The 15,583-nt window shown below is 41.5% G+C and overlaps 1 protein-coding gene across 1 annotated transcript in view; it reads left to right on the top strand.

Moving 5' to 3' along the window:
• DCDC2C (doublecortin domain containing 2C) overlaps positions 1-15,583 on the top strand; it is a 71,047-nt gene that overhangs the window by 1,032 nt on the left and 54,432 nt on the right. Inside the window, exon 2 of the mRNA XM_046661860.1 lies at positions 6,926-6,977. Within this exon, the coding sequence (XP_046517816.1) occupies positions 6,926-6,977 (52 nt within the window). The remainder of the gene's footprint in view (positions 1-6,925; positions 6,978-15,583) is intronic.

Below are 15,583 nucleotides of genomic sequence, written 5' to 3'. Positions count from 1 at the left end.
TTGACTGGTCATATTCAGGCTGCGGGTTGTGCTGGAGGGTACCCACTCGATATGCCCATTTAATCCTCCTTGGTTAGCCTGGGACTGGTATTGCAATCCCTTTGAGATCTTTTTGACTCTGGGCTTATACAACACTGTTCTGCTTGTACTCTTACTTTTCTTCCTGGGAGTACCTCAGTCTCCTAATTTCTCTAAACTTTCTTGGTAACTGTCATTATAAAATTTCTTTGCAACCTGAACCGCAATCTTGCAGTTCTTCAGAAATAGCTGCTGTGCGCTTCTTCGAGTCGGGCAGCCTCGGGTGCTGCAGAGGCAGCGAGGGCTTCATAGTGTATGTTTTGGGGAGATAAAAGACAAACAAAAAAGAAATTGGTAATACTATGACAGAAGCACAGGTTTAATTCTGTCTAGGTGCAGGACCTCAGAAAAGGCTCCCTTTACTAAACGGAAGTGGGTCAACTGTTCCTTAATCCTCCATGAATTCCTGACCTGCGTTAGCATTGCCTACTTCCTGTGTCTGCTTTTAAAAGAAATTATTCCTGTTCTTTACATTGTTGCTAACTCCATTTCTTTTATTGTGAAATATATCATATATACAGAAGAGCGGATACAATCTCTGTATAGTTTCAAGAATAGTAATAAAGCAAAGCTCTGAGTAAACCACAGCCCCGATTAAGAAAAAGCGTTACCAGTATTTTAAAAACCTCCTACCTCCACCCCTATCCTTTGCCCATAGGTAACCACTATTTTGGCTTCTGTAACAATCATTTTTTTGTAATAATCTATCCCTGAAGGATAGATTTTTTTCAACGCTTTATGTTTGTATACTTTATGTAAATGCAATTATATTGCATTTTTTTGTTACTTACTTTTTCACACATTAATATGCTTGTGAGACTCATCCATGTTAAAGCATGTAGCTGTAGGTCATTCATTTTTACTGTTATTATTTCATTGACTAATATACCAGTTTATTTATCCAATCTGTTGATGGGTAATTTGGGTTGTTTTTAATTTTATGCTAAAATAAGCATTCTGCTGTAAACATTCTTTTGCATGTCTTTTGCATATGGGTAAGATTTTCTCTAGGAGGGTGTGTTAGCTATTTATTGCGTAACAAATTACCCCAAGCTTATTGGCTTAAAACAATGTTTATTGTCTCATAGTTTCTATGATCAGGAATTCCCGAGCAGCTTAGCTGAGTGTTTCTGGCTCAGAGACTCTCCTGAGGTTGCAATCAAGACGCTGGCTGCAGTCATCTGAAGGCCTCACTGTGGTGGGTACTTCCAGGCTCACTCATGTGGCCATGGCAGGAAGCTTCATCCTTGCTGTGTGAGCCTCTCCACAGGTGGCTTAGCAGCTGGCTCTCTGCAGTGGGAGTGATCCAGGCTGAAGCCACAATGTCTGTTGTTGCTGCTGGTTCTCTGTTATGCTGTCTTCTCTCTCCATCTGCCTAGTTATCTTTGACTGTGTGCTGGATATTACCTTTAAAACTTATTTGCAGAAATAATTTGAGGCCTAGGATGATAGTATCTTTTGCCAAAGTGGATTTTTGTATGCTTCAGCCAGGTACCTGTATCATCACCAGTTCATGATCATCTTAACACAGCTTCAGAGTGTGCGATAGTTTGGACCACCCAGATGGCTTGAAGCCAGGATGCTCCCTACCCTGGGTGCAGCCCTGTGGGGTCCCAGTTCACAAAGAGGGGTAGCTCACAAGGACCCCTGTTGTTGGTGGGCCCTGAACAGGGGCTTTTGCCTAAGTCTGTCAAAAACATGGTTCAGCCTCTTAGCTCTCTCTTCCTAACTGACAATAACCCCTGGGCCAAAGAGGCCCCAGATAGCAGGCTCATGTCTCTGGATTTCCCTTCTTTCCTGGAGCTTGGCCTGATAATCCCTCACTATCTTGTTAGATGTCTTATGTTTCAAAAAATTGTTTTTTGTTGATGCTGGCCCGGTGGTGTAATGGATAAGTTTGCACGCTTTGCTTCAGCAGCCTGTAGTTCCCCTGTTTGTATGCCGGGTGCAGACCTGTGCATTGCCTAACAAGCCATGCTGTGGCAGCGTCCCACATATAAAACAGAGGAAGATGGGCACAGATGTTAGCTCAGGGCCAATCTTCCTCAAGAAAAAAACACTTTTTTTTGTTTTGTCCAACTTTATTAGTTTTTAGTGAAGGGTTGATCAGTGTTCCTTAGTCCATGGCTCCCAGAAGCACGAGTCCTCTCTCCCTTGTTCTTCATGTACATTTCTGTTGCACGTGTGATTCTGTGGATGACCATCCTTCAGTCCGTGAAAGGTGTTTTTCCATTGTCTTCTAACTTAGAGGTTGCTGATGAGAAACCAGCTGTCATTCACTTCTTTGAAAGCACTATTTTATCTTTTTTGGCTATTTATCTTTGGCTATTTAAAATATCTTCTCTTTGACTTCAGTGTACTGGAGTTTAAGTGATATGTCGAAGTGCTGATTTATTCAATTCCCTTGAGTCTCTGGTGTGGTAGCTTTCATTCGTTTCGGGAAGTTCTCAGCCATCGTCTCTGAAGATGATGCCTCTGCCTTCTGCGTTCTCTGTTTGCGTTCTGGATCTGAGTCCATCTGGGTGGGCCTGTCCCATTGGCTGTGACCTCCAGGGGGCCTCCTCTTTTTCATGTATTTCTCTTTGATCTTTGTGCTCACCTCTAGGCACTTTATTCATGTAGATCCTCTGGCTAGCTTTTCTGCTGTGTATATATAACATGCTATCAAAGCAATTCATTGTTTTAAATTTAATTATTTTGTTTTTCATTTCTAAAATTTCTATCTGGTTCTTTTTCAAATGTTCCATGTTACTGTTTCCAGTTTCTTGGTCCTGCGTGAATTTCAAGCTTGCCTCTTGGGGAAGTAGTGTCCTTTTCTGGTCCATGTCTACATTCCCACTGTTTGAAACCTGTTTCTGCTCTCTGTTATTTCAGCTGGATTTCTCTCATGGTCCTTTCTATCCTTGTTAGTTTACTTATTTTTTGACTGTGAATGACTCCTTTTCTATGGAATTTTATTTGGGGAAATTCTTTGTGGGCTGAGATAAAGGTGAGACTCTCCAGAAAGGATTTCCACTTTCTTCTTCCAAACAGTGGGCATGCTCCCTAGCCAAAGATATTCTGAATTAAATGAGTAGCTTGAGTTTTTTTGGACCACCCAGATAGTGTGATTTGGGGAGCTAGCTGGCTTGGGATCCAGATTCTTAATGACATTTGCAAAGATGCAGACTTACCATCCTATTGTTTTTGAAGAAAAATTGTAAGTCACAGACATCATAGTTGCTAAGAGGTAAAGTTTGGGTTAATATGAGATTTTAGATTTAAATTTATTACTATGGTAATCCTGATGTGTATGAGAATTCACTGACAAGAATATCTTTCTTTGTAGATGTTTGATTTTGTGATTATTTTTTCAGGGTTATTTACTGCATGCTATAGACCGAATGTCTGTGTCCTCCCGAAATTCGTAGGTTGAAACCAAACCCTCCATGAGATGGAACTGGGAGGTGGGGTCTTTGGGTGGTGATTAGGTCATGAGGTTGGTGTCCTCATGAATGGACTTGGTGTTCTTACAAAAGACACCGCAGAGAACACCCTCACCTGTTCCACCATGTGAGGAAGCAGCGAGAAGACAGCCGTTTGTGAACCAGGAAGGAGGTCCTCACCAGGTGCTGTGATCTTGGACTTCCAGGCTCCGGCACCGGGAGGCACGTTTGTTGTTTAAGCTGCCCAGGCCGTGGTGTGGCTGTTGCTGCAGCCTGAACAGACTCAGACGCTGCTTATGCTGGATTCTGGTTCTGTAGCAGCGTCCAGTTTTGTTTTGCAACAACAGAAGAATACGTTTCTACAAAAATTGACTTCAAAATCCTTTTCCATATGTGAATGATGAAAACTATTTAGTTTTCCCCCCAAAACATTTCCTTGTAAGCGTGGCACATCTTTTATATGCAAGCAGATGAGGAAGGAACCTGTGAGGTGCCGGCTCTCATTCCTGGAAAGGGCTCAGCGGCGGCTGCTCTTCCCTCTTTCCTGAGGTCAAGAGAGTGTCTGATAGACCCTGGGAGCCCTCGAATTTTGTAGAGAAATTTTCAGAGTTTAGTTAAAATGTTTTGGACTTGTGGCAAAAATATTGAAAAAACCTTTGGGGTGTTTCTCTTTGCAGATTTCTTAACATTTAGTATTATTTTCTGTAAGGAAGGACATGTGATCCAGTTCCCTGAGCAGGGAGGGGAGACGGGATTCTGACGTGGTCAATGGGCTTGATTATTCTGCATTTCCATGTACCTTCATTGCTGCAAAATAGATGGGTGATATTTGCATGTGAAGTTCAACAGGGAGAGACATTGGGTTTCATTTTCTTTGCTGCTTTTTAGATCAGTGAAGTATGAAATCGGAATCCCGGCTTTGGTGAATAAAGCTCTGAAAAGTGTTTTGGCTTGGTTTCCGCTGGTATCAGTGAGCTAGCACTTGTCATAATGTATATTCTGTAATTACCGAGCCATCGAGCAGTTAAAATTAATTTTCACCAGCAAATACTCTTCTAATTGTGCCGCCGGCAAATGAGGTTTGAAGTGAAACCTGGTGATACATTAACCATCCTGGAGCTGTGCTCAAAATAATGGCTGTGAAACGGTACAGTGACAAGACCAACACCGTAAAAATCTATCAAATCTAGTCATTATTCAAACATTTCCTGCATTTTCTGGAATAAATTAATTTGAGATGAAGAACGTAATTTTTTCTCTACAGAACAAAATGTTACAGGCTAATGATTACTTTTCAAAAAAAAAAAAAAAGTCCCATAAAGGCTAGAATTAATTCTTTTGTGGAGAAAGCCACATTCAAAACAAAATCTAAAGCAGGGCAGTGTGTGTGTGTGTGTGTGTGTGTGTGTGTGTGTGTGTGTGTGTGTTTGGGGGAGACCCCAAAGAATCTGGACTCTAGTAGGAATGCTGTCCTACTTACCTTATGAGTTTGTCGTTGAGACAAAGGAAAAGTGCTGTTTAGATCAAACTCTCCGAGTCCCTCTGCACCCCAATCCTTCCTCCTAACCTCCTGAGCACCCGTGTGTGCCCTGGGGAGTCGTGGACAGCAGGACCAGGAGGAGCGGGCGTGGAGAGGCAGCTGTGCCAGGGGAAGAGGAATGTGGTCTCAGAGCCAGAAGACCTGGCTTTATCCGAATCCTGGCCTTTCCTATCTGAGTTACATTTAGCAAATTAAATAACGTCTCTGAGACTCAGTTTCCTCATCAATAAAATGGGGTTAGTAATATCTACTCCAGTGTGGTGGGATGGAAATTAAATGGATGCAGTACTAACATGCCTGACACTGATGCTAGTGGCTGGCCTCTTCCTTTCCTCGATTCTCTGGAAGCAGCAAGGAGGGACGTTACGTTGCACATTAACGTCCAGTCTCCGCTTCAAATACCTGCTCCCCGCGCCACCCCCAAGGAAACCTCTGGCCAACTAGGAAACTCCAAGTGCCTGGTTTAAAGACTCCAGTCCATTGCATGTCTGAGGAATTGCTTGTTCCTCTTTCTGTTCTATTTATATGTTCTTCGGGATGCAACGTTGAAACAATAAATAACACTTTGTGTTTTTGTAGGATCTTTCCATGCCTTAATTTTTCCATATTTATTTTAACTTTTTGTTTCCACTGATAATAAATTGTCTTATTTGGAGGATTAATGTTCATAATAAAATATGGAATTTGGGGACTGAAAACTCATTCAGCGTACTATTTGAAGACTAGAAGAGTTCAAAGAAGGGCCTGTGAGCTGAAGTGACAAATGGGAGACCTGCAGGCTGCACTCAGCCAGCAGGAACGTTTTGTTTAGTTCACACATTTTTAAAGATTTGAATTGGATGCAACATTTTATAACAGGGGAGTTCATGCAATAATGAGAAATTTTGGTTTCTATTGGAAAAAAGTAGAGGATTTGATTGTTCAAAAGGACTTGGTTTTAGTTGCCTCTACCAGTACACGAAAACAGTGCCCTGGGGCTACGAAGCTCCTGCATCTTAGTTGGGAAGCACTCTCCCACTAGCCACAGTCCCCACCATTCCCTAATATTGCCCTTGGCAAGAGTCATCATTTATTTGCCTGGCCTCTGTAGGCTTCTGAGCTTATGACCCCTGACCCTGTATTGAATAATTTTTAAATTTCTTTTTCCTTCTATCTACTGACTCTCAGTCAATCCCTCTTTGAATATTGCTAAAATCATCAAAAACAACAATATCAAATATATAGAGATATATATATATTTAAATCAAGATGAATCCTTAACACATGTAAATCTTCAGGTATTATTTATTATTGTTAAACTAATTTTTCTATTTTTGAGGCATATAGAAGGCATTCCAAAAGTCCCCTAGGGTCAAAAATTGCATTAGTGGGGCTCATACACATTTTGTTCTGATGACTCTATTTTTCAGTGTTCTTTTTGGCAGAATGGGTACAATGATGAAATTCTATGAGACAGGAGGGAACGGTGGAGGTGACAAGGAGCTGGCCGACAAACTCTACCCTGACTTTGGCCAGTTGTGGGACCCTGGAAGCACTCACAATTCTGGGCCTTTAGTGACCTGATAAAAAAGGGAGTTGAATTAGATGATCTCTCAGGTCCCTCTTTGATCAATAGGTTGAATGAGGGACAACAATGCCATTTAAGAGTCTGTGTCCCCTGGGCGACAACAGTGGTAGCCAGTGTGAAAATTGTCCTCCAACGACATTGCTATTACATATTGATTATTGATGTGATCCTAGCTTATGTTGTGCTCTTGATGTTAATTTTCAGTTGCTGCGGAGTTGTGAGTTGTAATGCTGAAAAGGAGTAGTCTCTGAAGAGGCTCAAGTTTTCTGTCTAAATATTTACCTTCTAATTAAGATTTCCTTTCTTCTTTTGCAGTTATATTCATATAGTTCCCAGAAAACCTGCAAAGATGAGAAAGTTGAAGGAAGTAAGTGTTCACTGCTAACTACTGAAGATGGGATAAGTTGGACGACTTGGTATAAATTTAAATATCAATATTGAATAACTGAAGTTTTACAAAAACAGCATTTTATAGGCAACTGCCTGAAAAGGCATGTTTGCTCCTGAAGCCAGAATTCCCTGTGTGAGCTTGACATACCTGTCAAAGCATCAACGGAAGTAAGATGATGGAAGTCATTAAGAATATTCTGAGGCATGGTTAGGGAGATAGTCATCTCTGAGATGCACTGCGCAATTATTTATTAAAACTTTTCACTTTCTTTTGCTTTTTGGGTTTAGAAAGATGGGTGTCAGGAAAAGTTACTTTAGGTTATACAAGGTTGCAGCTAATTATGATGCTGAAGTTGAAGATTGCCCCATGTGCACCTATTAGTTTTGCACTTGGTAGACATTTGAAAGGTCTGCAGGGTGGGGACCTTGCATGGCTCTGTTCACATCACTTGATTCTTAGCGCCCCCTCCCCAAATTTAGTGTATAAGTTAAAAGAGATCCACTTTTTAAAATAAGCAATAAAAATCGCCAGGTTTTAAGTGAGAAAGCCTATTGATATTTAGGATGTAACATGATTTTTACTTTAAAAAAAAACCAGACTTGTCATTTTGTGGAGTGTTTCAAAGGTGAGATGCTTTTAGAGCATCTACTTCTCTAAGTGGTGGTTTTGCTATTCTTGAGTTTTCTTCTCTGTAAAATGGAGGTGAGAATCTTCACCTTCAAGGATTGTTGTGAGAGTCAAATGATGAGCTATAGATAATGTACCAGCACCAGATAAATGTTGGTTCTCTTCCCCCACATATTAAAGAAGTGGGACTTCTCTGTGTCCTTGAATCACCACCCAGTGTTCCAGCAAAGGACATTCTAGTTGCTTGAGATGACCACAAGCACTGGGCTGCAGAGGCATCAGTTGCCTCCTTCGCATGTGCACTTCGAGGCAGTGTGGTGAATCAAGTCAAATTTCTTACTTACTCACCTTACGTTGTAACTTGCCAGGGGCAGGAGGGCAAGAATCCAACGAGAAAGCAATTCTGGCCATCACTGAATTTCAGGGTTCCCTTACTAAAGAAAGTAGGAATGGTAGATGATTATTCTAACGTCTACGTGCCTGCCTTCCCCTCACCAGGTGGGATGGGGAGTGGGTTGAAGCAACAAATCTGAAAAGTACCCCTCCACAGCATCTGTTGGAGTTTGAGTCCATGTTTATTCTTTGTACATTTCGGTGATTTAAAAAATAAGACACGGTTAGAAGGTAGCATTTAGCATTTTAGGACAGGAAGGAAACTTCCAGATTTTGACCAACGTCTTTGCTTTCTAGTTGAGGACGCTTTGATCAGAGAGGTCTAGGTGAGATACCCAATGGCAAACAATCATGCCAGAATTTAAACACCCATGGGAGCCTTATCCTCTTCACGTTGGCCCAAGATTGCTGTGTGCTCCCAAAAATGAGACTCTAGGCGTCCAAAGGGTTTTGTAGTTTTTCTTTTGGAATTTACGCCTTTTTCATTTCAAAAATATGACTATCAAAGTAGTTCTTGTTGGGTAAAATGTCAATAAAGCTGGACAGAAAAGCTCAGTGAAGAGAATGGAAATCCCCACAATCCAACCTCCCAAACTCACCACTTCAGTACTCCCTGCATTTTGTCCTGTCCACTCCCAGTTGTTTTTCTATGCACAGAAGCAAATATGTACACAGAGACACACATGCATGTGTGTACATATATGTACATATCTGCAGAAACGGAATCCATCGATACATACTATTTTTCTGTCTGCTTTTTATTAACTGTGTATCACGACAGTTTCTCATATAATAAATGATCTTCTGCAACATGATTTTTAATGGCTGTAGAATATTCCATCATGTGAACCTATCATCCTGATTTAACCTGTTCCCCATCAGCAGACTTGACGTCATTCGGCCTCTTCATTCTGGTAAACGGTGATCTAACGGGTTCCTCATAGAGACATCTTTGCTCACAGTCATGACTGTTTATAGAGAAGTGGAATTCCATGCACATTTTAGCCTCTTTAATATTTACTTCTGGAAAGTTTCTAATAACACATACTGCTTAGAATGGAGTGTGACAACACCCATGACTCCCCGTGGGTGGGGTAGGGCTGAGCAGGATGACGTGCGTTGTGCTTGGCCTGCGAGGTGCTAGGTGCCCTCTCCTTTTGTGGGAGAAGTCACTCCATAAAAATGGGTTGTGGTTATTGTGGTTTGACTTGTGAATTTTTGTCTTGGAGGGAGTATAGTGTTTTCATGGACATGCGTCTGGGGTGCAGCCAACACTGAAGGAGTTGGGGCCGCCACCAAGAGCTTTGATGGAAAGTCAAGATTTGGTCCAAGAAATCTGCTGTTCCAGTGAGGGGACCATAAGATAGCCTGAAATTAGCATCTGTGTCCTGCTGTCCTGTATGAGGACATAGAGTGACCAGTCACAGGTGGAGGTTTGTCAGTCACTCGAGTGGGTTCTTCTCTCTCTTGTCACTTGTAACTACCTACACTCATTCTCTTTTGTCACCTCTTCTTACTCACCACTGCTTACAAGAAACCACATTTTGCCTGCTCCGTGGTTTGTGGGAAAATACCCGTGATTCTGAGGTTATATATTTAATGGGCTAAAAGACTTGCCTCTTATTGATTTGTTTCAATCTTTTACCTTGTTCTAGGAAAAGAAATGCTCTGATGAGATGTCACATGCTCAGTGCTAGCACTTTATGGGAGCGAGCCCTCTATGCTATTGAATGTGTGTGCGCCTGTTCTCTTAGCCGGGCTCCGTACGTCCCCATGTACCTTTGTGTGTTGGAAGGTCACTCTGGTCCTCGCTGTGCTTCATCGTTATGTTTGGTCTTTCTCATCTTGCTTCTTATTGTAACATGGAATGCCTATAGTTTGTGTTCTCAGGTTTCCACATCCATAGTCTCATCTGGGAAATGGAAAGATAGGCACCAGGTGAGGTAGAACAGGTCAGAATACCTGCCATTTAAAGGAAGAATAAAGAGTTCAAGAAAGGTAGCTAGTTAGTAATGGGACTTGGACTGAAACCACGTATTCCAGAGATGATTGCAGGGTTTCCTCCACTCTCTCCCCAGGGAAAGACCATCACCGCATCGTACAAACTATCAGTATGAAATGAGTTTCTTCTTTTTAGTTCGTGGAGTTAAGTAGGTCTATGAATTATTTCTGAGGGGCATTTAAGCACTTGCCTGACAGGGAGAGAAGCACTGTGTGCAGTGGGGGCAAGGGCCAACCCCACAAGGTCACGCAGTAAAGGCACGAAGCAGTCTCTGCAGGGAGACCGAGAAGCAGAGGTCAGCACGATGGGGCCTGTGAGTCTCCAAGGTTTGTGCAGAGGGCTGAGGGCAGCGACCGCCTGTAGGATGAGCTGCAGAGGGGGCACCCGGCCCCAGTGCTGCCCCACCTCTTTCTAGGGTGAGTGGAGAACAGCTCTGTGAGCAGGGGAAAGCTGTGTGAGACCCGGTGCCCAGGGCCAAGGGTGCTTCCAGCCTGGGACCAAAAGCTCCTGGAGGCCTTGTCGGGTGTCGAGGCCATGCACAGCCCTTCCTGCACCTGCTTCAGCTCACTCACTCAGGGGACAGCCCTGAGTCTGTTCGCACATGGGGCTTAAGGATGTTTATAGCAGCATTTTAAATTTTTTTATAATTACAAAAATGTGGGAACAACTTGACTGCCCATCCATAGAGGAATGGTTGAATGATTCATGACGTGTCATACTGTGACGAGATCGATAGGTATTGATCTGAAATAGCATCTCTCAGAATGTTGTTGGGATTAACTGAGATGATCTACGTCAAACATTCAGCACGTGCCTGGCATGTAGCAAGAGCTCCACACATAGTTGACATTGTTATTACTCATAACGTCTTTAAGTTGGAGTGGCTCAGCCTGTCCAAATTTGAGATCCATGAAGGCCTACCAATTTGAATACCAGTGCAAACTGTTAGAAAAATTAAATAAAGTACATTGTAAGCTTTGGCTAGGTCCAAAGATTCAATGTTTAAATGTTTTACTAAGTTATTTTGCCTTATTTTATGATATGGTAACACAGAATGGAACTACCTAGCTTTCTGTAGGTTATTCTTTCACAGAATTTCTGTTTTGGTCAAAATATATTAGTGGGAAAATTGACAAAACTTCTCAAGAGGGCTTGATTTAGTATAGAAATTTACTGACAATTAATTGAATACCATAAGGTACACTGAATGTAACCATGGAAATGATTTATAAAATACCTCAATATAATGAATTTGAAATTATGTTTCATTAAATGGAGGAAAATTATACTCAAAATAGAAGCTCTTGGGATCTTGACTTTCAAAGACCGAGTCTTAACGGTTTTAACAGGAAAAATGCCCTCGGTCTCCCTTTAATTCAAGGACTTCTATTGTGGCTCTTAGAGCTCTGGTTTGTAATCTCAGATTGTATTGATTTAGGCAGAATTTAGAAGACCTCTCCAGTCCTTTTCTCTGCATTTCTGGGAACAAATGAGCCCCAATTTAATATTTTTTCCCCATGAGAGCTCTGTTCTGAGTCTGCTCTTTCAGTGGGCCTACCTACGTGAAAACAACCACACCGTTAATGCAGACCTTCTTTGTCTCAAGTTTTCGTGGAAGAGAAGGAGGTCATTCACCGAGGGGAATTTTCCAGAGAACTGCAGCTCCCAATGAGTCTAACATAAAGAATGTTTTAAAATTAACTTTTAATATAAATTTTAGTAAAGTGTTTTATGTGACTCCCTACCTTATTGCAAAGCATGGGGAATGAAATTTAACTTCATCTCGATCTCTCAGGGTTAGGCCGAGGTCCTTCCGACCGACAGCCAGCACTAAATTCCACCAACTTTCTCTTAGTGGTCTTGCCACTGGGGCTCCGTGTTTGTTGTTGAACTGTCCCGAACACGTTTTTGGAAGCTTCTGTTTCTGTTAAAAAAATACTATATAATTCATGTTCATTGTACAGAAATTAGAAAATGTATGTAATTTAAAAGGAAACACATCCATAATCCTATTACCCAGAGATTAACCTCCATGTTTTTCTATGTGCTTCTAAATATATAGACATATATATACTTCTAGCTTTATAAATATATTTATTTGAGCAAAAATGAGAGCATAGTCTACATTATTTTTTATAAATCCCCCTTTCTTAACAATGTATCATGAAATCTTTACGTGTTAACAAATATGCTCCCATAATAATTTTTAATTTTTAGTGCATTCAGAGTATTCCATTATACCGTATTTTTCAGCTTTATTGAGGTATAATTGCCAAATAAAAGTCTAAAATATTTAAAGTGTACAATGCGATGATTTGATATATGTTGTAAAAGGATCCATCAAGTTAATTAACACATCCATCACCTCACACATTGATCTTTCTTATTTTCTTTATGAGAACATGTAAATTGTACTCTCTTAGAAGATTTCAATTATGCAATACAGTGTCATCAACTCTAGTTGCCATGTTTCACCTTAGGTCCTCAGACCTTGTCCATCTTAGAGCTGAAAGTTTGTGCCCTTCTACCAAACTCTCCCTGTTCCCCCACCTCCCGGCCCCTGGCAACCACCTTTCTACTCTCTTTTTCTTTGAGTTTGACTTTTTAAAAAAAGATTCTACATATAAGTGACAGTATGCAGAACTTGTCTTTCTCTGTCTGGCTTATTTCACTTAATATGATAATCTCCAGTTTCATCCATGTTGTCACAAATGGCAAAATTCCCTTCTTTTTTTATAGCTGAATAATATTCCAGTGTATTATATAACACATTTTCTTTATCCATTCACCCATCAGCACACAGTTTGTTTCCATACCTTGGTTATTGTGAATAATGCTGCAATGAACATGGGAATATGTACAGCTCTTTAAAATAATCATTTCATTTCCTTTGGATATATACCCAGAAGTGGGATTGCTAGATCATATGGTAGTTCTATTTTAAATTTTTTGAGGAACCCCCATACCGATTACTATAGTGGCTGTACCAGTTTACATTCCCACCAACAGTGCACAAGGCTTCCCTTTCCTCCACATCTTTGCCAGCATTTGTTATCTCTTGCCTTTTTTGCCAACAGGTGTGAGGTGATAGCTCGTTGTGGTTTTGATTTGCATTTCCCTGATGATTACTGATGCTGAGCACCTTTTCATGTACCTTTGGGCCATTTGATGTCTTCTTTGGAAATATGTCTATTCAAGTCCTTTGCCCGTTTTTAAATTGGGGTCTTTGCTTTTGCTTTTTTGCTATTGAGTTGTATGAGTGCCTTGATATTTGGGAATTAATCCCTTATCAGATATACGGTTTGCAAATATTTCCTTCTAATAAGTAGGTTATTTTTCCATTTTGTTGTTGGTTTCCTTTGCTGAGCAAAAGCTTTTAAGTTTGATGTGGTCCCACTTGTTTATTTTTGCTTTTGTTTCATTTGCTTTTCATGTCAAATCCAAAAAAATTATTGCCAAGGCCAATGTCAAGGAGCTTATTCCCTATGTTTTTTTCTAGGAGTTTTATGGTTTCAGGTCTTATGTCCAAGTCTTTAATCCATTTCAAGTTTATTTTTGTGTATGGTGTAAGACAAGGGTCCAGTTTCATTCTTTTGCGTGTGGCTGTCCAGTTTTCCCAGCACCATTTATTGAAGAGACTATGCTTTCCTCATTGTATATTCTTGGCTCCTTTGTTGAAAATGGTTGACCATATATACATGGGTTTATTTCTGGGCCCTCTATTCTATTCCATTGATCTATGTGCCTGTTTTTATGCTGATACCATACAGTTTTGATTACTATAGGTTTGTAATATAGTTTGAAATCAGGAAGTGTGATGCCTCCAGCTTGGCTCTTCTTTCTCAAGATTGCTTTTGCTATTCAGGATCTCTTGTGGGTAAACTGATGACGTGGGAGAGAATAGGGAGAGTTGCTGGAGAACTGTCCTTGAGCGGATGAGGAAAGATGAGAAGAGTAATAATAACTGTCTCTGTGGATTTGCCTATTCTGGACATGTCATATAAATCGGATTATACAATATGTGGCCTTTGCATGTGACTTCTTACACTTAGCATATGTGTTCAAGGTTTATCCATGTTGTAGCATGTGTTGGTTCTTCATTCCTCCCTATGGCTGAATAATATTCCATTACATAGATATACCACATTTTATTTATCCATTCAACGGTTGATGAACATTTGGGCCTTTTAATTAGAGCCATGCTGGTGGATGTGAAGTCCTCTTTCTCATTCTTGAAATTATTTCTTTCCTTGTCTTCTGAAACTCTTCTTCTTGTTTCCTCTGATTGTTTCTTCTAAATTTTACTTGTGGCACTATTGTCACTGTCTGTCCTTTGAATGTCCATGTCTCTCAGGGTGCTGTCCTACTTCCTTTTCTCTTCTCATCCAGGCAGCACACTCGCCTCATCCCTTCCATGACTTCCATTATCCTCTGTTTTCCCAAGACTCCCCGGTCTCTCTCTAACTCAGGATCCACATCTCTGTCTATAGGGCATTGTCACTTGGATGTCTCAAAGACAACTCTAACTCCATGTGTCCAAGTTTGAACCTATTGGTTTCTGTCCCCAAACCCAATTTTTGTTTGTGTTCTCCATTTCAGAGAATGGAACTGTCCACCCTATTCCAAAAACCAGAAACCCAGATATTGTTCTCAACTCTTACCTCTTCCAGCAACTCCCCAGCCCCTCCGACCCCATCCGTTCTACTTCCTCTCAGATCCATTCAGTTATTGCCATCTCTGTTACTCCTATTCTTGTTGAGTGCACCAAGATCTGTTCCTAGAAAGAGAATTGTGCCTTCCCACTGGTCTCCCTACTTCCAACCTTGTCCTTTTCCAATTTGATCCATCACTTCCCTTGTTCAAACACTTCGAGGCACACCTCTTTTCTCCAAGGGGATGGAGTTGACACTGTTCACCATGAATGTTAAGGCCCTTCTTGATCTGGCTTTTGCTTGCTTCCTCAGCCTCACCTCTCACACTCCTTCCTCTGTGTTTGAGATCCAGTCCATGGTGAATTTTGTTTCCCCAAAGCTTGTACCCACATACCCACTCCTCTAAGGGCATTTTGGGGATGCTGCTCTTTTTCGCCTCGTTTAACATTTCTTCCCATCCTGAACTGACTGGCTCTTCCTTGTAATTCAGGTCTTGACCTAGATGCCCTTTCCTCCAGGAAGCCTCCTTTCTCCCCCCGTCAGGATTAGGCGCTCCCCTTTTCTGCTCCCGTAGCGCCCCATGCTTGCCTTGACAGCGCCCTTGTCACACTGCTGTGTGCGCTTGTTCACTTGTTTATAGATCACTTGTTTAGTGCGCGTGTCCGCACTAGGCTCCCGCTCTCTGAGGCCAGGCATGGTGATGCTCTTGTTCACCTTTGTATCCCTAACACTTAGCACGGTTCCTACTATGGGGCGGATCCTCCATACGTAGGACTTAAATATGTGGATGAAGCTGACCGAGCACCTTCAGGAGGTCCTGCAGCCTGGCAGAATTTGAGGGGCAGATATTCTCTCCTGGGGTCTTTTCCTGTGGATTGGTTTCAGTCGGGGCCCTGCTTCTGAGTAGG

Source organism: Equus quagga, chromosome 5 (genome assembly GCF_021613505.1).
Source record: "Equus quagga isolate Etosha38 chromosome 5, UCLA_HA_Equagga_1.0, whole genome shotgun sequence".
In the NCBI taxonomy this organism is placed as follows: domain Eukaryota; kingdom Metazoa; phylum Chordata; class Mammalia; order Perissodactyla; family Equidae; genus Equus; species Equus quagga.
The sequence above is the reverse complement of the archived record's forward strand: the minus strand, read 5'-3'. Positions and strand labels throughout refer to the sequence as shown.